Source organism: Dermacentor variabilis, unplaced genomic scaffold, assembly GCF_050947875.1.
Source record: "Dermacentor variabilis isolate Ectoservices unplaced genomic scaffold, ASM5094787v1 scaffold_12, whole genome shotgun sequence".
Taxonomy (NCBI): Eukaryota; Metazoa; Arthropoda; class Arachnida; order Ixodida; family Ixodidae; genus Dermacentor; species Dermacentor variabilis.
This window is the reverse complement of record NW_027460280.1, coordinates 58,370,178-58,393,836: the sequence shown is the minus strand read 5'-3', so window position 1 is coordinate 58,393,836 and position 23,659 is coordinate 58,370,178. Positions and strand designations below refer to the sequence as shown.

The window sequence follows — 23,659 nt, the reverse complement described above, 5'->3', positions numbered from 1 at the left end:
GCCGATTTTATTTTCGAGCTCAATCCTCCGCTTTCGCTCCACCTTCAGCTCCCCCTTTGAGCTCCTCGACACTGGCTGCCCATTACCCTTCCATCCCCCGCACAGCCCCCTTTAATCCCTTGCACAGCGTGCACGTGAAGCTAGCCTTCTCAGCGTCGGCTAAACTTGCGAAGTCCGTCTCGTCCAAATAGCACCAACGTTTGCACTCTTCGCACTGCATTAGCTCGCCATCACCCGTGACTTTCAAGCTACCGCTCCATCGCCCGCCCGCCCACCTAACAAAAAGCCCGTCAAAACAGCCAGAACAAAGCCACACGGCAAGCCTACGGCAATCTCGCTATCCGGATACCTCCGCTAGCCTCCCTGCACCTACCACGGTTTAAAACTACCGCCCCACAGTACGCACACCCTGCACAACAGGGACTTTATGCTCAACAACAACTCACCCGACCACCTAACAAAAAAAATTACCGACGATTACGTTACTTCCTAATGCGAAATTTGAGCGCAGCAAATAAGCTGTTTCACCTTTTCGATAGATTGAGGCAAAGAAATCGAGCAACACATGTATGCGCTATCACAGAATTTTTTTTTATTTTTCACACGTATTCCTTTAACAAAGACTCCACTAGGTAAGCTTCTGCTTCGGCGGCACGCACCTCTGGATTCTGACGGCGACGGCGCTGGGCCTCTGCTCTGGCAGCTCGTTTAGCAGCAGCAGCAGCAGCAGCAGCAGCAGGCGGAGGACTTCCATCGGTCGTCTCGCTCATGGCTCAGAAAGAACTGGCAGATAATTTCGCAGTGGCGAACGGCAGCGGCAATTTCGGCTCGGGCGGTGCACATATACAGATCCGCCGCCACCGATCTGGCTCTCTGATTGCCACCGCACAGGGCGAACGGCAGCGGCAATTTCGGCTCGGGCGGTGCACATATACAGATCCGCCGCCACCGATCTGGCTCTCTGATTGCCACCGCACAGGGGTTGCATTGGAGGAGGAGCGAAGAAAGGAATTAAGTTCGAGCCGGCGCTTTGACAACCGGAGACTCGCAGGAAGAGGGGGGAGGGGGGCGGCGTGTACACCCAGCGGCAAACGATGGGGGCAGAAGCGCGCGCAGCAAGCGGACAACACGATAAAGGGAGGAGGGAAGAGATAGCAGCGACTGACTGATGCCGCTGACGCCGATAGTGAGTCAACCCCAGCTGCGGAGTTGGTTTCAGGGACAACGCCGCCGATGCCGACACAAACAATATGATACCCTCGCTTCCGCAGCGCTAAGAACCAGGTGTAGCCGTGGGAAGGTGGTCACGTATTCGTCGACGTGCCGGGGCCTACGTGAAATAACCGGCGCGTCGGCAACTGAAGAGCACCCTATCCGCCACACAAGAACAGGGGGGGGGGACCCTTTCCTCCTCTTTCTGCATGGCGGCGACGGTGTTCTATGCAGTCACGTTATCTTGACTCTCTAGCGGCGTCAGCGGCATCCAGCGGTATCAGTCAGTCGCTGCTAGCGCTGGGGGGATGAAAGGGGGGCGGAGCTGGTTACGAGGCCGACGACAACGCCGACGACGACGCGAAACCCAGGAACGGACGCCAAAGAGCTGCGCTCTAAAAAGCCCGTCAAATTACCCAAACAAATCCACCACGGTAAGCCCTACGGAAATCTCGCTATCCGAATACCTCCGCTAGCCTCCCAGCACCTACCACCATAGGGCTGTTGGACATTCGAGGGCTGTTGGACATTCCGATAAGAAAAGAGTACGCATTTGAAAATGCTATTCCAAGCCATAGACGAACTAGAAGGCTGCAGTCGCGTCGTGGAAGCTCGGGCGGAATACAGAGTTGTAAATTAGGGTCCAGAGTATGAAGGCGTGTACTTGCGAAATCGGATGAATTCCACTGAGCTAATGTCAGGTCATCTGCAAGTACGGCAAGCTTTTTTCGCTGCGTCGGCTCTCGAAAGAGGAATGGTAACGCAGTTGACGCCGTCCTGGGTGGATCGGGCAGCTGCGTCTGCTCGATCATTGCCATGTATGCCACAGTTACTAGGCAACCTCTGATATATGATATCGTGTCCTTCGTCAACTATGTGATGGTGTACTTCTCTGATCTCTGCGACGAGCTGTTCATGTGATCCATGGCACAGTGCTGAGAGTACACTCTGTAGGGCTGCCTTGGAATCACAGAAGACTCACCATGCATGGGGTGGTTCCTCCTGAATGAAATGAAGAGCCGCACGCAGGACTACCAGTTCAGCAGCTGTCGTTGAAGATACATGTGACGTTTTTAGCTGTATTTTGACGGATCGTCCTGGTATCACCACAGCGGCAGCTGCACTTGCAAATGTGACTGAGCCATCGATGTAAACGTGTACGCGGCCACTGTGCACCTCATGTAAAAGTTCTAATGTGGCCTGCTTAAGGGCAGACGACGGCATGTTGGCTTTCTTCATGATTCCTGGGATGGTGAGGCGTATTTCAGGTCTTTTCAGGCACCATAAAGGTCAGGATGGTCTTGCTGCAGGCATGTAGTTCGATGGCAGTGACGTACAATTGGCAGCAATTATACGACTGATAGTTGCGTGTGGCCTTTCTGCGTGTACTCCAGGGACTACAAGCTCAAGCTTTAAGGACGTGCCTCGGTCTTCCGAGGTGTGCGTCTACAGCGGCAACGATTGTCATAGCTCGAGATCACCCAATATCAACGTACTTGGTAACCGACGCTCTCAGGGCGCATATTGGCCACGTTGCCCGACTGCCTTCTTACCATTTTGCCGCTCTACCCACTTCCACGCAGAGGTCATAAATATATACAGGGTGTCCCAGTTAACTATCATGCACCAAGATTTTTAAAAACGCAATGCGTTACTCAAAGAAAACCTAGCGCATATTGTTTCCAGATTATGTTACTCGGGACGTGCTACCATAATTATCAAAGTGTCAATGAGGCATTTGCAGACACAGCGAAGAGACATCTAACTGCGGTATTTCCAGCGACGTACTAATTGCGCACTAATTTTTTCCGACTCATAAATAAATCCTGCGACATATGACGAATACCATGTGACTGCGCTCAAAGCCGGCTCCTTCTGAGTTAGTCAGAACGAAATGAAGGAAATAAAGAAAAAAAATTATCACTCAAGCACTACGTGCAGATGGTTAACCAGCGAAGCTGAAACGTGCGGTCCTGATGTTTATCACTGTGTTAATCCCAACGGTTTATTAAACGAAGACTTGGTAGACTGCTAGATCCTCCGTACGCAGTTGCTGCTTGCGCTCAGCTGCACGAGTCTGTTCTTGTGCCCGGGCTGCGGGATCGGAACGGCGTAGACTAGCTCCTTCCCAGTTCTGCTCGCGGCGTTGCTGATAGAAAGCTGCTTGCTCCTCAGAAGTACGTATGACGCTTGGCCTAAACAAGCTGCGATGTTGTTTTGGCGTAGATAAAGTGCACGGATGGTTTTTCTTTTTTTCTTTTTTTGCGCAATACCTAGGATCACAAAAGCGACAACGTCAGTGTAAAGGTTTAAGGCTGCGTTTTGTTTCGTGCCAGTCGCCATGTCTTTTTCTATTGAGCAGAAGGAAAACATGATCTTTGCCTTGGGAGCTGCAAATGGCAACAAGAGGAAGGCCACAAATACATATCAGTCATGGAAGTGTGGCGGTATACCAAACGCATCGACTATCATCAGAAATGACGAAAACCTGAGCCAAACCGGCAGCTGCCAGAAACAGCGGCGGAGGACTCAATCAATCAAGTTTTATTTTCGCCGCAGACAATACATTGTTACTGCGAAAATAGGGGGCCAGAGAAAAAAGCTGCATCTGTGCAGCTTGACTAAGCTCTAGCCACCCGTACAACAGCAGTGGCACGACGATTTGTTATCTTGATTCAGTTATATAAACATATCAGCAAATAAACGATCAGACAGTCCGATCACTCCCAGCCACGAACGGATGCTATAGCATTTATGGCCTCAAACCATCATGCTAGCATGCGGGACGTGGCCGCCCAGGTGCCAATTTCCAAGTCATCAGTTTGGAGGATTCTAAATGACGGCCTTTCACCCGTGCCACCTTAACCAGCACAAATGCTTGGAAGATAGGGACCTGTAGAATCGTCCAGATATCTCGAATTGGGTCTTCACAAAAGCTGATGAGTCACCGGACTTTTTGAGCAACACTATGTGCACAGATGAAGCCAATTTTCACAGAAACGCCCAGGTAAATTTGCATAATGCGCCCTATTGGAGTGACTACAATGCGAACTGGGTAAAGCGCAATCGGCACCAGTACCAGTGGTCGTTCAATGTGGGGTGCGGAATTTACGCCGGTGCTATAATCAGTCCCATCTTCGATCACACACTGTACTGGATAGCGTTACGTGGACGAAGTCATTGAAGGAGTGGTGGATGAGTTTCTCGGCGAAGTCCCGCTGTCATGTCTTCCACTTCTGTGGCATCAGCAAGGAGCCCCAGCACACAGCAGCAGCCGAGCACGAGACTGACTGGATGCGACTTTTCATGCGCAAGATTGGAAGGCATGCGGGCCTGTAAATTGGCCGGTTAGATCACTTGACCTCTCTCCACTTGATTTCTTTCTTTGGGGTTATGTGAAAGATCGTGCTTACGTGATCGAGACGGACGTCAGATTAGCTGCAGACAAGAATAACGGATGTCTTCCGTAGAATTCGAGCGTCGGTCATCAAGAAAGCCACCGAAGATGTGATAAAGCGGACAGAGTATAATGCGTAGCCGCAGGTGACCTATTCGAACACTTCCTCTATATAGGCTGCATCTGGTGTTCAACGGCGCCTACAAATTCACAGATAATAAGGACACACTGAAATCTCATGTCTTTCTTTTTTTGTGTGTGTGTGTATGCAGACTGCCAATTCAGAAAATTTAGAAGTGGTTATTTACTTTCTTGAACGCATTGGTTTTGCTTTTCTCAACACGTAAGTCGCTTCCCGGTCTGTTTATTTCGCTTTAATTTTATGCCATGAACCTGTTTTTGCAGCACGTATACACTCTCATGAAAACTAAAACAGTCACTTTAATTTGGCTTTGGTTCGAAATAACTTTCTGGCACGAAATATAGCTGCGCGCGCATTCTGTCGACGCGGTGCGAGAAAAGCCGGGATTTTGAAACACTCTATGCCTACTACATTGCTTTTTGCGTTTCGTGCGTGGCCAGAGCGGCGCTTCGGCAGCGTTATCACGGGGCTTTTGTTATCAATGTGATCAGCCGGCCTTTAGAGAGAGAGAGAGAGTGAACTTTAATGAGCACCAGCAGCTTAGTCGGCTGTGCCTATAGGCCTTCCATGATGGGACGTCAAGGTCTTGCCTTGAGAGACGGATAATAAGTGTGACGTAGGGAGGAGGGAATATCTGCAAAGCCGCGAAACCTGCTATTGGCGCTTCTGTACCATTACCAAGGTGCTGAGCTGTCTTTTCGGGTTTGCGACAGTCAATGCAGTTGCTTTCAATCAGCTTATTTGAGGGCGCTGCTTTATGATGCGGGTGATGCTCAGTGATGTGGTATTTCATATTTCTTTCTTTCTTCATTTTACACACATACATTTCATTACACAAGATACGCACAATCTGTATGGTCTCATAGCTAGTGGCTAGTACGGACTTGTGAGGTTTGTTTGCCAGTCAGAAAAAAATTGAACGCAATTAGTACGTCACTGAAAACACAGCATTTAGGTGTCATTTGGGGGTGCCTAGATATGCCCCATTGACACTTCGATAATTAGGACAGTACCTCTCGAATTAGATAATTAACTGCAATTGACGAATTAAATTTCAGGAATGAAAGAATTACTGGCGGCTACTCCACTGTACTGGAAACAATATGCACTAGGTTTTCTTCGAGTAACGCAACTGCTCTTTGTTTAAGTCTTGGTGCATGATAGTTGGGGCACCCTGATAATTCGCTCAGTAACAGAAATGAGGCCAAGCCGGATTCACTCGAAATCAGAATCAACAGCAGCCATGCGCAAGAGCGCTTATACTCGGATTCACAGAAAAAGAAAAAAAAATGACAGAGAGAGGCTGCAGTTTCGCCGGAAAGGTGAAGCATTATTAATGATAGCGAAGTATACGACGATTACACGAGACGCCAGATTCTTGGTGGTGGGAGAGGACTCGGGCTGTAAAGTTGAACTGTCTCCTACTATGAGGTCTTTTAAATTTTGTTATAAAGGCCACCACTTCAGTGAACAATTCTTCGAGGTCACCCGAAGTTTGTTCAAGTGCAAGAAATTTATATAAATATATGAAAACTTTCCCCCTATGTCTACCACGGTTTAAAACTGCCGTCCTATACTACGTACACTACGCACAACTCGCCGACCACCTAACAAAGAAGCCCGCCAAAATACCCAATCAAAGCCCCATGCTTTGACAGCATAATTTGATGCGAAGTGGTCGCGCATATATATATATATATATATATATATATATATATATATATATATATATATATATATATATATATATATATATATATATATATGATCCTCAAGAAAATAAAAATTTTCGCCTACAAATTGATACATTTTATAATGTATGTTGATGACCTAGCTGGTACACGACTTGGAATAATGAACAGCGCTAAAAACGGGGCCACACGCACTATATCGTGTGTCTTCTTGTTTCCAGGCCGGACACTATTTTGCAAGCCGCCTATCCCTCGGTTGCGCCTTCGCGTTGCGGGCATGTTATATTATTCTAGATTTTTAAAAAAATACAGGAACGAAGCTTTGCGTTAGAACTTCGATAGTATCATATGATGCATGTTTCACTCACTTTTGGTGACTTGCTGTCCGACTTGTTTGAGGAGATGTTTGAAAGTAACTTTCGATCATGGTATTGTAGTCATGACGCGACGCATATTCTTATTTGATCACACTCGGGAACTGATGAGGCAGATAGTCATATGCAGGGCTGCTTTCTGTTTAGAAGCCTTTGTGAAAATTACGGCATTCGTTGTTCACAGTAAAATAAGGGCCATGGAGTAGCTCCGAGAGATTTGAAAGCGTTGTGTCTCTTGACACTCGTCTATTCTGAAAATTGCCGAGATGCTTAGTTAGGATGGGCTCTCCGCAGCAAGCAGTACGTGTCACCACGTGGTAGGTGAGCCTCAGCTAGGCTTCTGGCCACGGTTGTCTGGTGTTGAGCGATTGGGCAGTGACGAGACGCGCTCCCTATGTCCATAATTATCCGCCAACTTCGTTCTTGACGCCTTTTATGCGCGTCCCTCCCGCCTCGTATGCGTCACTCCACTACTCTTCTTAAGGTTCTTTTCCGTTACTCTAATAAAAGTTTACACCCTTTAGGGCTTATCATGTCCCCAAACAATAATCGTCATCTGCCTTGCTTGCGTTTCCTTTCTTGAAAACTCGGCGCTCGCTCCTTTGCTGTCGAGAATACTGTGTCAAGCTGATACGCGCAAACCGTTCGTGACGAGGAAGTAAGCGCCCAAAATCTCCTGGTACCACCGGTATCAGCGGAATATTTGTAAACATCAAGGGGATTCAACGGAGCCGAACTTCGGTGAGCCGCAGTTTTAAGACCAACGAGAGCCCTATTCGTTCGGCCACGCCGACGGTAGGGTTAGCCCTAACGCCGAACGCTGGCGCGCGGGAGCTCGGAGACCCGCAAGCAGCCACCGTGTCATGAGCTGTGGGGGCGACCCAGCCCGGAACGCTACGATCGTGGGAAGCCCAGGCACCATTGCCCACCAACCTACCGACACCGAAACCATGGAAGTTGTATCCGAGAGTCACCCGAGACCCCTGCCTGACGAGGCCTTGCCCGGGCCGTCTCCCGTCCTCCCGGAGCAGCTCCACAATCAAGAATCCCAGTGGCAAACGGTCGTTTCCCTCCATCGGAAACGCCGTCTGCAAAAACAACAATCCACTGGTGAGCAAGACCCAGTCGGGCAAACCCCGCCATCGAAAACCACACCGTTAGGGCTAACTCTAACCCAGGCGCCAGCTGCCGCCGCGAAAGCCACGTCGCAAGCTACCTGCGAAGAGCGCGGAGCCGGAACACCTATTTCTGAAGACGCGGCTGCAAGGAGCAGGCCTCGCCGACGCGCGCCTCCACTACCGCGCACTGACATGAAAATCATTATCCCACCGACCCCGGGCCTCATCGTTCGAAAACTACAGACCCACCAAGTGGCCAAGGCGATCGTACAAGCCACCGGAGGTGCGCCGACCTGCAAGGCGGATGACTTCATCGTCCGCCTGCGACACGGCTCGAACATCATCATCGTGAGCACCCCTCACGAGGCCACGGCGGCCACCCTCATGAAAATTATAAGCCTCACCTTTCACGGACGATCACATCCTGTGAAGGTGTATCTATCAACACCCGAGGGCCTGCTTAACGGTGTCGTACACGGCATCGACGCAGGCACCGGCGAAGGAGAGCTTATGGCGAATCTTCGGGTCCGCGCACACGGAGTCCGCATAGTGCGGGCCCGTATGCTCGGACAATCCCAGACAGCCCTACTCCACTTCGAGGGACCCCAGGTGCCTAGATTTGTATACTATTAAGGAGGGGAGATGCCTTGCCGAGACTACCAGCCGACAAGGCAGTTCTGCTCCATCTGTAGAATCACCGGACATAGACCAGACGTCTGCCCCAACCCAACAGTTCGTGCGTGCAACGTTTGCAACAACATTAACCCAGACGCCGGACACACTTGTGTTCCGAAGTGCGCCCTGTGCGGAGGGGCCCATCTCACGGCCGCAACAGGGTGCAACAACAAGCTCAAGCGCATTCCACCCAGATGGAAGCCTGCCTCCACCACCACACCCAAAACCCAACGACAGCCCCGCCCGGTCACTCAGTCGACCAAGGCGGCTGACCTTCGCCCGCGATGGTTCAGCTCCGAGCGGGAAGACTTCGACTTCGACTACTCGGAGTCTCCGAGCATCTACGGATCCCGGTCCGGTTCCAACCCGAGGTCCAGGTCCCGCTCCTGCTCTCGCCCCCGGTCTCACTTTCGGTCGCCCAGACGGCGATCCCTGTCGACGCCCAAACAAGGACAGCAGGCAGCACCAGCGACCGCGGCACTCAAAGGCAAGGGGCCCCGGCAACACAACCGAAAGACCAAGGAGGCCTCGCTCAAGAGGACTACCACCAAAGAACACGAGGTAAGCTGGGCAGCAGTAGCCTCCCCTTCGCATAAAAAACCACAGACGCCACCATCTGTAAACTTGGAACAGGAACTCGCGGCCATGCGCGCACAGATACAAACACTCACACAAGAAAACAGACAACTCAAACAACAAGTGTAACAGCTCACACAAATACCACAAGAGATGGCTCCACACAAGGACATCATTGACCTACAAACCCATGTCGATGCCATCCGCACCCAGATGCAAGCCTTCATGGAGGCTACACGCACCCAATTGGAACAAATCACACAGACTGCAATACAACGCACAGATGCAGCAATAAAACACATGGAAGCCACTGTAGACAGCAAGCTTAAGAACCAGCTTCACTCCATAAAACTACGTAAGACGCTACGACAGAACCTTTACAAGGCCACAGCTGTAGCAGCACCGAACCAAATTGTAACATCACCGACCACAACGTCCAACAATGCCTAGACCATACAGGCAAGTCAAAGAAAACTTAGAAATTTGGCAATGGAACTGCCGTGGGTACCGGAGGAAGAAAGGGCTGCTGACACAATTTATCGCTCATTCCTCGAAGCCACCTGGGGTCATAGCCCTACAAGAGCCCGGTGCCCGACCAACACTACATGGCTACGAAGAATACCACACAAGTCAAGACGACAAGTGGAAGGTAGCCACACTAGTAGACAGAAACATCACAACCATACAACACAAACCCATAGACGACGTGGACGTACTACATGTACTTCTCGAAATAATATACAAAGGCAACCAGAAACAGAGCGCCTTCGTTCTCAACATTTATTGCCCCCCCCAGCCAAAGGCGGGCAAACATAGGTAAACTCTTTGGGGACACCCTCCGCCTCGCTAAAGACAGTCCCCTGGAAATCATAGGCGACTTTAACGCTCAGAACACGCTGTGGGGATACCAGAGGCAGGATTGGAAAGGTCTCCAGCTACAAACACTAATTGAACAGTGTCACCTCACACTCATCACAGACCCGAACATACCGACGAGGGAAGGGAACAGCGTAACACGCGACACCACTCCCGACCTCGCCTTCATCACTCAAACCACGCGAGCCGAATGGCTCAACACACTCGAAAACCTAGGCAGCGATCACTATATATTAAACATAACACTACAGACTGGACGCCTACGCAGGCAGATCGGCACAGCTAAACTCCCTGACTGGCGAAAAATCATGGAAGCCCAAGAACAGGACGCCGACACAATCACGAACCTGGAAGACTGGTGCGACAACCTCCGTCGACATAAACAACGCCACACAAAGGAAATCGCCAGAACGGAAGAGACCCCAGAGGTGGATCCCCACTTACTACACCTGTGGGATGCCAAACGGGGCCTTACCCGCCGCTGGAAAAAACAGAAATATAACAGGAAACTGAAGACGCGCATAGCACAAATAACAGCGGAAGCAGAAGAATATGCCATGCAACTCGCCTCCGCGAACTGGTATAGATTCTGTGACTCCTTCGGTGGCACGCTGGACACGGCCAAGACTTGGCACATCCTCAAAGCCATCCTGGACCCCACCAAAATAAAAGGAGAAGGACACAGGGCTCTGGAACGGTTACTACACACCTACCCAGGTAGCCAACAAGACCTCATCGATGCCATCAAGACCAAGTGCTATGGAGATCCCACTCCCACACAAGCATGTAGAACACCCTACACAGGACAACCCAACCCGCTAATGGACGAACCTATCACCGAAAACGAAATGAGAGCGGTCATCGCAGCCACCACCCGTAACACAGCGGCGGGCACGGACCAGAACACGAATTCGATGATCAGAAATCTGAGCGACAAGTCTATCTCCGCGCTCACGGCCTTTGTCAACCAACACTGGGAACAAGGTACGGTGCCGGCGATGTGGAAACACGCACGAATAATCATGATCCCCAAACCAGGCAAGAAATTGGCAATTGAAAACCTTAGGCCCATATCGCTCACGTCCTGCCTTGGCAAGGTGTACGAAAAAGTTATAAACGCGAGACTACAGAGACACTTGGAAGATAACAAACACCTGCCGGACACCATGTTCGGTTTCCGCGCAGGCCTGTCCACACAAGATGTGCTACTCCAAATCAAGGAAGAAGTCCTCAGTAACGTTTCCCGCAGCGGCGAACACGTCCTCCTAGCAATCGACATCAAAGGAGCTTTCGACAACGTCAGCCACCAAGGAATCCTAGAAGGGCTGGCCAACACCAACTGCGGCGAGCGAACGTACAAGTATGTTCAGAGCTTCCTGAGCCACCGCACGGCGGAGCTGAAGATGGGAGAGATCCAGACTCCAGTGTACCACCCTCCCAACAAGGGCACACCACAAGGTGCTGTCATCTCTCCCACGCTGTTCAACGTCGCCATGATCGGTCTCGCAAGCAAACTGCAGGACGTAGCAGGTCTTCGGCACGCAATCTACGCAGATGATATAACACTCTGGACCAGAACAGGGTCCCTCGTTGAAAAAGAAGAACGGCTGCAAACTGCAGCAAATATCATCCAGGAATACGTCAGCCGACGGGGACTACAATGCTCCCCCGAGAAATCTGAGCTCCTACGAGTCTGGCGAGGCCGGGGTAACAACACAGTCCCCACAGACCCAACAAGAAGACTCGAGGTACGCCTCAACGGGGGCCTCATACCAGAGAAGCCATTGCTAAGGGTGCTGGGCATGTGGCTGCAGTCCAACCAGCGGGCCACACACACCCTTAAGGCGGAACCGCATGGCGCGATTTCAGGCACGATTGACGCGCGGATGGTGGGACGCGCGCGTCATTTTGACGCGTGCCCAGCATGTTCCGTCACGAAATCGCGCCGCCGTGTGCTGCTGCTCGGAGTAGAAAAAAACGCGTCGCGCGGCGCGTCCACCAATCAGAGTTCAAGCAAGTCACGTGGCATTTAGTCACGTGGCATTTTGGTTCTTTTTTTGCCATCAGATGGCCCTGCTCTCTGCGAATCTCTACGCATCTCTACGGAACCTCCTTGACGGAATTTTTTTTTCTCGGCAGAACTGGCGCGCGCGTCAAGGAAAATGTGTGCTACCGTGATTTCGTTCGCGCATCGTGTTGGCTCGCGCATCGTGTTCACCTAAAATGAACAAAGCAACCTTCAACGAGGCCCTAATAACTAAAGTGGAGAAGCGTCGCGTCTCATCGCTAATACTGGCAAGACAATTTGCTAATAATATTACCAGTGTATCGTGCTCGCTCTCTTCTCAACCAGGCAGGCCGCACCCGCATGTAGCTCCTGACCCGCATTTTTTCTTGCTTCAGTATCAGCATCCCCCTTAATAGTAGCAATCGCCTCTTCTGCTCGGTAGTAAGCGGCCGACCCTCCTTTTTATATGTGAAGTTGTAAACAAGCAGCGGCTTCTCAGCATGCGGAAGGTACATAGTCGCAGTTTCGCACACAATATTGCTGCTTGAAATTAAGCTTGATAAATACACTTCGGAAAGAAATGTCGCTGTCTAATTACACTCAGATTATTTTTATTGTTGTGTTCTGTAAGTTTAAGGGCATATTATATATGCGGTAACAGAGACAATACATGTCGTTGAGAGTTATGTTGTCTGGCAACCCGGAAAACGCGGCGCGAAAGCGCCGCTCCTTTTTTTCGTACGGGTGCTCGCGCGTCGGCGGCAACGCGGGCGTTTGCCGCGCGTCGCGTTTTTCGCTCGCGAAAAACGCGCCATGCGGTTCCAGCTTAAGATCTGCGCTCTAAAATAAAGATGAGTTGAAGTGCATTTGGTGCATGGCAGTCTACCAACCTGTTAAGATTATGTTGACGCCGAGACCTTGGAAACATGGGAAGTACCCACGAGGAGACTGACCACACAGCGAAATATTAAATAAGACTGCGAGCAAACGGCAATGTTCGCAAAAAGAAAGAGTTGGCATATGATCTCAAGAAATTTTACACATACGTAATCCGTCTGCCCGGGCGTGTGTGTTTATGTGCGTGCGTGTGCTAGAAGAAATGTGTGAATGACAAAGCGTTTCCGTATATTTAAAATTTTAACGTGCAGCAGATCGAACGAGTTGGAATATATATATAGAGCGAAGCTTTGTGTGAGTGCATGGAGTCGAAACATGAGTACACGCACGCACGCACGCACACAGGCACGCGCACACACACACACACACACACACACACACACACACACACACAGTACGAGCGCACACAAATCATATCGAGCCTTTTGTTAAGCGGAGTTGCCGACGAGCGAGTACGACGGACGCCTTGAACGCATCATGGTATCAGAGGCAGCATGCGCATATGTACGTAGCGCAATTCGAATACATTCTATCCGCAAGCAGCGTTTACTTTCTCATTACCATGCAGCCGCGGATGCGCGAAGGCGCTTTCTGGTTCTTACAGCGAAGCTGTGCGGCTCTACCTCCCAATGGGTCTGTCGTGTCCGTAGGCAAAAGTTCGGGAGGCGCACGCCGCCTGCGCCGCCGGGCTCCTTGCAGCACCAGCAGATGGCGCTCGCCTCCGCGCATCCGCGGCTGCAGCGGTCATGTCGGGGGAAATAAAAAAATGAACCAAAAAGCTCGCCTTCGCGCATAGCGTTCACCGCAAGCGTTTCCCTGTAAAGATTACGGTTGCATAAGGTGCAGTTGCCGGGAAGCGGCAACTATAGCACACGAAACAGGGAGTGACTTAACTACACTTTCGTGTGTAAAAGAAGAACCCGCCTAGCAACTGATTTATGTTGTGACAGTGCTGTGGGAAGGTCATATACAGTGAGAACTCCTGAAGAGCAGCGTGCATACGAGGCGCAGCGAAAGTGTGGTTAAGCGCATTTCTCTTCTCTCTGGCCCATTCTTTGTAGGGGCGCGAAATAGTGGCGCAAGCCAAGTCGCAAGCCGAGGTGCTTGCTCCTGCGGCGAGCGTCGGCGTCCCTCGTAACCGAGCGAACGAGCACAGCAGTGAGAGCGAACGTGAAGCGCAGGGGGGGGGGGGTGAAAGACGGCGATAACGGAGAGTGCTAGGAGGAAAGCGGAGGAGAAAGGTGCAGCGGAACCACGAGGCGGAAAGCGTGATAAAAAAAAAGGCTAGTGCCGCGCAAGACGAGCTCTGCGGCGACGATGACTGCGAGATGGCGGCAGCGTAGCGCGCGTCGTCTGTTCACCGATGACGACAGGATGGAAACAAAGTACTGCATGAGCGGAGGTCTTTCTGCGGTGGCTGCTGTCAATCGCGCCCACGCGTCACCCGCGCGCTGCCTCTCGCGATCTTCCGTTTAGCGAGGCAGTCGAGCCTCACTTCGCTCTGCAACGCGCCGCGCGAGACAGATTGTCCGCGTCAGCCAATATATCGTGTAATGAAAACACATATAGAGCTGCGCTCAAATTTTGCGTTAGGGAGTATCATAATCGTCGGTGAATTTTTTTCCTGGAGATTTTCATCTCATGATCAGAACCATTCGTGACCTCGGCATAAACGATGTAGCTGTCCACCGAGGCTGACTTCTAGGCAAGCTCTTGTGCCTCGGCTGATTTTCTGCATGGTAATATGTAAACCTACCTCTACATTTCCCTTGCCAGGTCCTCGATCATTTGTTGTCTTTGCAAAACTGTCTTCACCCTTCCCCGTAATCTTTCTCGCGTGGAGGATAACTTATTTGGGTGGAACACTGCTTCTGCGAGTCTCTCCAGATAATACGAGCAGGGGCGGCCCTTACGCCTTCCGTCACCGGCACCTGGGCCTGGGGCCAAACGCCTGAAGAGCCAGAGCAAACTGTCCGAATTGTTCTGCTCTACAGCGGCTATTCAACATATATGTTGTGGCTCTGCCCAGGATCGAGGGCTACTACTCGAGAAATCATGCTAAGAGCTGCCAATTAGGGGCTACGAACGGATCTAACGCTGTTACGATCGGCTATAGTGGGCAGCGACCTTCGAGCCTCCCTGCTTTCTTGCGATGAATCAGCTTTGTGAAGCTCACAGTATGTTTCACCAGCATCGCCCAGAGGACGACAAGGCCCAATATAGACTGTGACAGGCCAACATGAAGCCCCTTGAAGGGGACAATGCTCGCCGGATTTTCTAGACACGGTAACCTCGGTGAAGGCCAGGCTTCCCAGGTCGCCGCAAGCGACCTGGGAAATCCCCGAAACAGCTATCAAGAGGCTAACTGGCGATCGACGCCCAGGGAGCTCCAGAGGGCATTGTGCATATTCGATGCGCTGCAAAGGTCCAAACGAGTTTCTCGCGTCTTCTTTCCTCTCTGCCACGCTCCTTCCGTGTATATACATGCTCTAAACCACCACCGACGCGAAGAAACTTTCGAGAAAAAAAAAGCTTTGGTTTAAAAGAACGCCGATTTGCGCACGACAAATTATATCAAGGACGGAGGTGCTGGGCCAGGAAAGCTAAGAAACCGCCACAACAAACAAGTGGGAGGGGAGTTAGAAGAATGGCCTCGAAGTCCGCGCAGAAGCAGAAATATAGGAATGTTAGCGGCCGTCTTGCCGTTCAACAAACCGGTGAATGTTGAGTGTGGCAGTGACTACACGTTAAACAAAATTACACCCTTTGGGTTGTATCTTGCTACGCAACAATAAACGTCATCTGTCTTGTCCGCATTTCCTTTCTTTAACGCTGCGAGCCCGGTACTTCCCAGTAACGAACGGCATGCGCGTTATCAGTATGACAAGCATTCCCGACAAAAAAGTAGCGGGCGCGGCGTTTTCAAGGAAACGAAAGCAAGGCAGATGACGATTATTGTCGTGTGGCAGATATACACCCCAAAGGATGTATCTTTGACTGAGAGTGTACACACTAAAACGTTTACACCCTTTGGGTTGTACTTTGTCTCCAAACAATAATCGTCATCTGTCTTGCCCGCATTTCCTTTAACGCTGCGAGCCCGGATAGATAGATAGATAGATAGATAGATAGATAGATAGATAGATAGATAGATAGATAGATAGATAGATAGATAGATAGATAGATAGATAGATAGATAGATAGATAGATAAACTTTATTAAAATAATAATAAAAAAACAGCTAATGGTCGGGGCCCTTAGTCCAGGGCTCCGCTGGCTCTTGCCATCTTCTCAGCTCTCTTTATCAGCTTGAGCTGGTCGTCGAGGGCCGAGCTGGACAGCAGTGCCTCCCATTGCTCCCTCGTGGTGTTCGTGTCTGGGTGTTCTATGTTGTGTAGTGCGCACTCCCACGTAATGTGGTACAGGGTTGGTGTGGCCCCACACCATGGGCATTCGTCCCTGTAGGCTGTGGGGTGTATCCTATGTAATATGTGTAAGTTCGTGTAAGTGCCTGTCTGGAGCCTACGCCAGGCAGCGGCATCTTCTGTGTTTAGATTTCGATGGGGTGGTGGATATCGCAAGCGACGCCCTCTGTGGTAGTTCACGATGGCTGAATACTCGAGGTCGACAGGGTCCAGGTCTTCTGCAGCCGGCGTGTTGAGTGCTCGGTTATGTACGAATCCTCGAGCTGCTCTGTCGGCCTGCAGGTTGCCCGTGATGCCAGTGTGGCCCGGTATCCAGATGATGGTTTGGGTGTTGAAGTCCTCAGGGTCCTCCTTGAGTATTCCGGCTAGGACTTGTGCAGCAGGTCTTCCAATTCTTCCCTGTAGGAAGTTGCGGCAGGCCTGCTGGGAATCCGTGAGGATCGTCAGTGGTTGGTTTGCGTGTAGGCCCTCGCGGATGGCTAACGCGATGGCCAGCTCCTCGACTTCCGTAATCGTGCAGGGGCGAGTCGATGCAGCGGAGGTAACGTGGCCTCGGTAGTCGCATGCCACTGCAACTGCGCCCTTGTTGTTCGTGCCATACATGGCAGGGTCCGTAAAACGGGCCGTGGTATTGAATCTGAACGCTTTCTCCGTGTACTGGGCCCTTGCTCTCCTCCTGCCGGAGTGCTGGTTAGGGTCCATGTTGCGTGGTATCGGGGCAACGTGAAACCTGTCCTGGACGTGACGCGGTATGGAACAGGTTTCTTGGGTTCGTGTTGTTATTGCTGGGAACCCCAAGGTTTGTAGGACCTGCCGGCCCGTGCGAGTCCGCGCAAGTCTCTGTTGTTGCAAGACGTAATGGGCTTCTGCCAGTTCGCTGAGGGTGTTGTGCAACCCTAGCGCCAATAATTTTTCAGTCGATGTACTCATCGGCAGGCGGAGAGCGGTCTTCAAAGCCATCCTTAAAAATGTGTCGGCCTGCTTCGTCTCGGACTGTGTGAGGTGGTAGTAAGGCAGGCTGTATGTGATTCTGCTCACCACCAGGCTACTGACCAGTCGCAGGGTGTCGCTTTCCTTCATGCCTCTGTTCTTGGATGTTACGCGGGAGATCATGCGTGATATCGCCTTGACACTGGTTTTGAGGAGTGTTAGAACCGCATGGCGCGTTTTCTGCGAGCGAAAAACGCGAGGCGTGGCGAACGCCCGCGTTGCCGCCAACGCGCGAGCAGCCGCATGAAAAAAAGGGAGCGGCGTTTTCGCGTCGCGTTTTCCGGGTTGCCAGACAACATAACTCCCAACGACATGAATTCTCTCTGTTGCCACATATATAATATGCCCTTAAACTTACAGAACACTACAATAAAAATAACCTTAGTGTAATTAGACAGCGACATTTTGTCCGAAGTGTATTTATCAAGCTTAATTTCAAGCAGCAAGATTGTGGGCGAAACTGCGACTATGTACCTTCCGCATGCTGAGAGACCGCTGCTTGTTTACAACTTCACATAGAAAATAGAGTGTCGGCCGCTTACTAACGAACAGAACAGGCGATTGCTACTGTTAGGGGGATGCTGAGTGTATCTGCTATAGCTCGCCAAGCCTGGTCACGTTTGATGTCCTTGTAATTGCGGTCGCGTACGTCCCACAGGACGCGACGCTTCTCCATTTCAGTTATTAGGGCCGCGTTTAAGGTTGCTTTGTCTATTTTAGGTGAACACGATGCGCGAACGAAATCACGGTAGCACGTGCTTTCTTTTACGCAGGCGCCAGTTCTGCCGAGTAAAAAAATTGCGCCAGAGGTGTTCCGTCGAGATGCGCAGAGAGCAGGGCCATCTGGTGGCCAAACCAAAATGTCACGTGACCAAATGCCACGTGTCTTATCTGAACTCCGATTGGCGGACGCGCCGCGCGACGCGCTTTTTTTTTTCTTCTACTCCGAGCTGCAGCACGCGGCGGCGCGATTTCGTGACGGATCATGCTGAGCACGCGTCAAAATGACGCGCGAGTCCCATCATCCGCGCGTCAATCGCGCCTGAAATCGCGCCATGTGGTTCCGCCTTTAGGCTAATATTTAGATAACGTGCATGTGAATGTCGCCATGTGAATAATTTCAAGCTACATCGCAATGGGTAATCGTTCTAGTTGCTTACAGCTTCGCTGTCCAACCACCTTCACAATGTGCATTGGGGACCTTTATTTTTCCTTCCTCCACACGACCGGCTCCGCCGCTGCCGCAGAGACCAGAGCCATCTGGTGGTTATGCAAGGAACCCAGCGGCGGTGACACGCTTCTCCTCCGCTGTGATTGGTTGGCCTATTCAGCGACAGAACAGCCAGTCCAAGTTGATGCTTTGTTCTTCGAACGAAGTTGCGCTACCTTTTGATGTATACTACAACGCCCCACTATCTCACCATTTTCTCTACCATAACTGTCCCATCCAACTGCAAACGGCCCAATCAATATGAAATTCAATAATTATTAACTTAAAGCGTATATTAATATTGAACATTTAGCGCCCCGCATGACCCCCTCCTAGTCCAAGAAAGAAGAAAAAACGTGTACTCCATGCACTATAAAATTTTAATAGTGCGATAACACGTCAAGGTATCTGTCGCCGAAGATGGTAGTCTAGCGCGCGATTTGAAGGTTATCGCGCGAGCGTCGACCAAGAGCAACAGCGCCACGGTCCAGAATCCTCTTTTGAGGCAAGGTGGTATCAGGCCAGCTCCCCTCGCTCTTTTTGCTGTTCATTAAGCTGCAGTCACTCCCGTCTGAGGAAGGCGCTTTTTCTTTTTTCTTTTTCCCTTCAGAGAACAGACAGCGATGATATTGCGCGCAACGGATTCTTCGGTATTATAAATAGAGAGAAAGGGTGGAGAGTTCGTCCCGGGAGTGATTGCTTGTAGCATGGAACAGCCAACGAGGGAGAGAATAATGCGAAATTTTGATTTTCAGTGTTCCGAAACGGGCCGCTATAGACCCCAGGGACGCTAGGCCAGTCGACGCTCGCGCGATAGCTTTCAAATCGCACTAATCTGTGCACCATGTGGGGACGTATTCTCGGACGCTCACTTTCGGATATATCACTCTCAATACGCGCCGAGTGGCTGATTGAGAAAAACCACTCCAATCATACAATGCGCCGTGTACTTCGTCGCGCGAAAGGGATAGTATCGTAAAATGTGATCATCCGAAAATATGGCTCCTGTATTATTTCGCGAAACGGGGCGACGCGTTGCAGGCGTGACATAAGCGTACATACAATGATGGTGTGGCGCACACAGCACCTGAGAGTGTGGGACTGACAGCATGCAGCTGATCAGTGGCCAATGGCAACGCTTCGCCCACGCGTCCATCAAATCGAAGGGGAACATTGGGGCGGGCTTGGCTCATAGCGGGTTTGAATATCACAACTGCAACCAGTGTAAGTATACTACACTCAAGCGCATGACATTCAAATGTAACAAAATGGTATGACGGGCTTGGAAACCATAGTGTAGCCATATGCACTCACTCGTTAAAGCGCACGAATGTTGAACCTCCTCTCAGCAACATTTTAATATATTTCTTATAATCCTACCGAATAAGTTGTGTCCGTCTCAGGGGCGGTTCCAGAGTAGCATCAAACAAGGAGCTCATCAAAACAATTGTGGAACGGGCTCGCTGCGCGCTGACATTTTTCAGCACACGAACTTTTAGATAACGGCCCGTTCCTGCGGCGAGAGTCGCCGGCGGCGGCGTAACCGAGCGAACGAGCACAACAGCGAAAGACGAGACAGCGAACGCAGAGCGGCAGGTGAAAGACGCGAGCCGCGAAAGGCGGAGACCAGAGAGAGCGGCCCCTTCGGCGAGGTGCACGCGGGAAAGTGGTTTCATGCGGACCCGCCCAGGGTGTCTACCAAGTTGACATTTCTAAATTCCTCGAGTTTTCCAGGTTTTCCCTGAGTGACGCAGAACTATGTTTTACGTCAAGACGGGCTGAAATAGTGTCGCCCGATGCTGTCACTCTCTAGCAAGCATGTGAAAAAAAAAAACTTAAAGAAAACTACTTAATCCAGTTTGAATACTAAGGAGTAGCCTTTATTTTATTCAAAAAGAGAATAGAAGGGAGGGGTTATTGAAATGCGCAGGAAATAAGATGTCTTCGAAAAAATTGCAAATCGAGTCGGACATTCTCAAATACGAATAAAAAGGGGATGCATGCAGAAGCAAATATTTGTGAATATGAGTCATTTCTATCCCCTGATAGCAAGCTCAATGTTATGAGGCCCGAGCTTTATCACAATTGAGATTCTCTCTCAACAGCTCGTAAGTGAACTTCAACTGTCCTAACATACTCGCAGCCAGCGCACAACGCCTCAGTACTGCGTTTCACTACTTTAAAGAGTTTATTTTCGTTTGGATGGGGGACACCTTCACCTCGGCGTCAGCCAACACTTTGTTTTTTGAGCTAAGCTCCCTGGAAGAAGCGGCGGCACGGTTCCTTTCCCGTTAATTCCTCAATGCGTAGGTCCTTTCTGTTCTCGTCCTCATTTCGCCGCTCGTTCGCCCCATGGATCATTTGAAGCATCTTCTTGGTCAGTTGTACAGTCAACGTCCGATTTTTCGAATTCCTTAGGGGCCGCGAGAACGTCCGTAAATTCGGCCAGTTGAAAAAAAATGGATGCATGTCTTTTACTGCCCTGAAGGGCCCAAAACGCCACAGGCACATTCCAAAAAGCTCTGAGGGTCTGTCGGTACACGTATTAGGCATATCGGTGCACGTACTTTGACAGGAGATACCGGGTGCACGCGTGTATAATTAAGGAATACATACTGTGTCCCGTGGCAATAGCCCCTTGCCACACTTATGCTTCACTGCAATACGTTTTGCGTATGCTTCACCAAGTAACATTTCCGTACAGAGGCGAAGCTGGTTTTCAGGAACCGGCATTATGCGACGCACCGTGCTTTCCGAGCTTCGAAGCCAATCGTAGGACCACAAAGGCGAAGTAAGTGCCATTGCTGACAGCAGCGAATTCTTTCAATAAAAAACGTGGCAGCCAACGGCAAGAAGCTTAATAGCGAACGTCGAAGCAGCTAACCCTAGGAATGCCGCAGTGGTGGCTACGGCTGCTAGCGGATCTGCGTGCGAGAGCAACGGTTTGAGGCGGCGAGGTAATCAAAACGGCAGCGGTGGTGGCTTTGATTAGTGCCGTTTCGGACCTGCGATCACGGCAAAAAGTCCGGAAAATCGGACGGCAAAGGGTTCTTGAGTCCGAAATTTCAGACGTTCTGATACATTGACTTTATGGGGAACGTGGTGGTGCCTGGACGCCGTCGGAATTATCGGGCATCCGGAGAGTCGATAGTTGACTGTACACTGGCAACTCCCCCAGCCGGCGACGATTCGTTACGATTCCTGTTTGTTACTCGGGCCAGCACTACCTTTCGTTCCCCTTCAATAAAATTACAGCTAATTTTCCCTGATAGAAGCACAAATTCCGAGTTTTCCCCGAGTTTTTTCAGACTACTCAAAATCCCTGAGAATTTTCGGTATTCCCGGTTTTCCCGGTTGGTAGACACCCTGCCGCCCGACCGCTCCATGCGTACGCGTATCTGGTCTCAGCCGAGCCACTAGTTATACGTACTATCGTCTGCTCGCGTCAGCTCTCGCTCACGCTTGTTTGGTTTCGTTCGCGCGTGTTTCGATTGTCATGGTTTGCAATAGTTTTGTAATCCGCGACGCAAATTGTGTAGTACTTCCTGGAAGCCAAGCGGCGCCAGCGGAACCTTCGACGAGTGATGTATAAAAGACGACGCGCTTGACAAGCAGATACGATTTTCGACGATTGCAGACTCCGCTATATGTCTCTCTCAAATCCTTTGCCTCAATATATCACGAAATGAAAACACATCGAGTTGCGCTCAAACTTCGCATTAGGGAGTATCGTAATCGTCGGTAATTTGTTTTATGCTCAATATATATATATATATTTTTACAGGTAGCTTACAGGCCTTCGAGAAGGCATATATGTAAGGGGGGAAATACGGTAACATATTAGTATGGAATCGGGAAAAAAATAAACATCAGTATAATGAAACTACATGTAATGAGGAGGGAAGATAACCGATGGTCTTTAAGGGTTACGGACTGGATTCCAAGGGAAGGGAAGCGTAGCAGGGTGCGGCAGAAAGTTAGGTGGGCGCATGAGATTAACAAGTTTGCAGGGACAACATGGTCACAATTAGTACATGACGGGGGTAGTTGGAGAAGTATGGGAGAGGCCTTTGCCCTGCAGTGGGCGTAACCAGGATGATGATAATGATAAAAGGAGCATGCACAAAACATGGAAAATTGATACATTAGCGAATACAATATTAGAGCAATAACAATAAACGGTAAACAATAACATAATAGCATAATAACATTGTAAACGTTTTTGCATGTTATACAATAGTAAGTATTGTAAAAAATTGGGACCTCTGAAATTCCTTTATTAACTTGTAGAAAAAATGAAAAAATTTTTTAAAAGGCATGACGTGTCTAGACGGTTGAAACGGCATATTGATCGGTTAGCAGATTGCGAAATGCACTGTGTTTAGATTGGCAAGCGATATTATCTGGTAGAGCGTTCCATAAACGGACCGCACGGGGCAAAGTTGAAAAATTAAAAGCGTGTGTGTTGCCATAAATTCGCATGTAGCTGAACTGATTGTTCAGTCGTTGTGACGTCGAGGATGCTTTTTTCAGGTTTGATAAGGTTAGGCCAACTGTGGTGAACGAATCTATGAAATAATAATAGAAGGGCACTGTCACGGCGAGTAGTTAGTGGTTGCAACGAAAGATCGATTTTTATTGGCTTACACTTGACTGGTTACTATAATTTTTTGAAATGAAACGGCTCGCTCTATTCTGGATGCTCTCCAGGAGTTCTCCAGGAGTACGTGGCACCACCACGTACTCCATGAAGTCAATGTATCAGAACGTCTGAAATTTCGGACTCAAGAACCCTTCGCCGTCCGATTTTCCGGACTTTTTGCCGTGACCGCAGGTCCGAAACGACACTAATCAAAGCCACCACCGCTGCCGTTTTGATTACCTCGCCGCCTCGAACCGGCGCTCTCGCACGCAGATCCGCTAGCAGCCGTAGCCACCACTGCGGCATTCCTAGGGTTAGCTGCTTCGACGTTCGCTATTAAGCTTCTTGCCGTTGGGTGGCGCGTTTCTCATTGAAACAATTCGCCGCTGTCAGCAATGGCACTGACTTCGCCTTTGTGGTCCTACG

The 23,659-nt window shown here is 50.3% G+C and overlaps 1 protein-coding gene across 8 annotated transcripts in view; it reads right to left on the bottom strand.

Annotated features, from left to right (window-relative positions):
- LOC142565956 (uncharacterized) overlaps window positions 1-23,659 on the bottom strand; it is a 103,261-nt gene that overhangs the window by 62,492 nt on the left and 17,110 nt on the right. The window contains exon 2 of one of the 8 annotated variants that reach the window (XM_075676593.1): window positions 7,754-7,904. The exons of the other annotated variants lie outside the window; for them this stretch is intronic. Within the exon in view, the coding sequence (XP_075532708.1) occupies window positions 7,754-7,904 (151 nt within the window). The remainder of the gene's footprint in view (window positions 1-7,753; window positions 7,905-23,659) is intronic. 8 annotated transcript variants of the gene reach the window in all.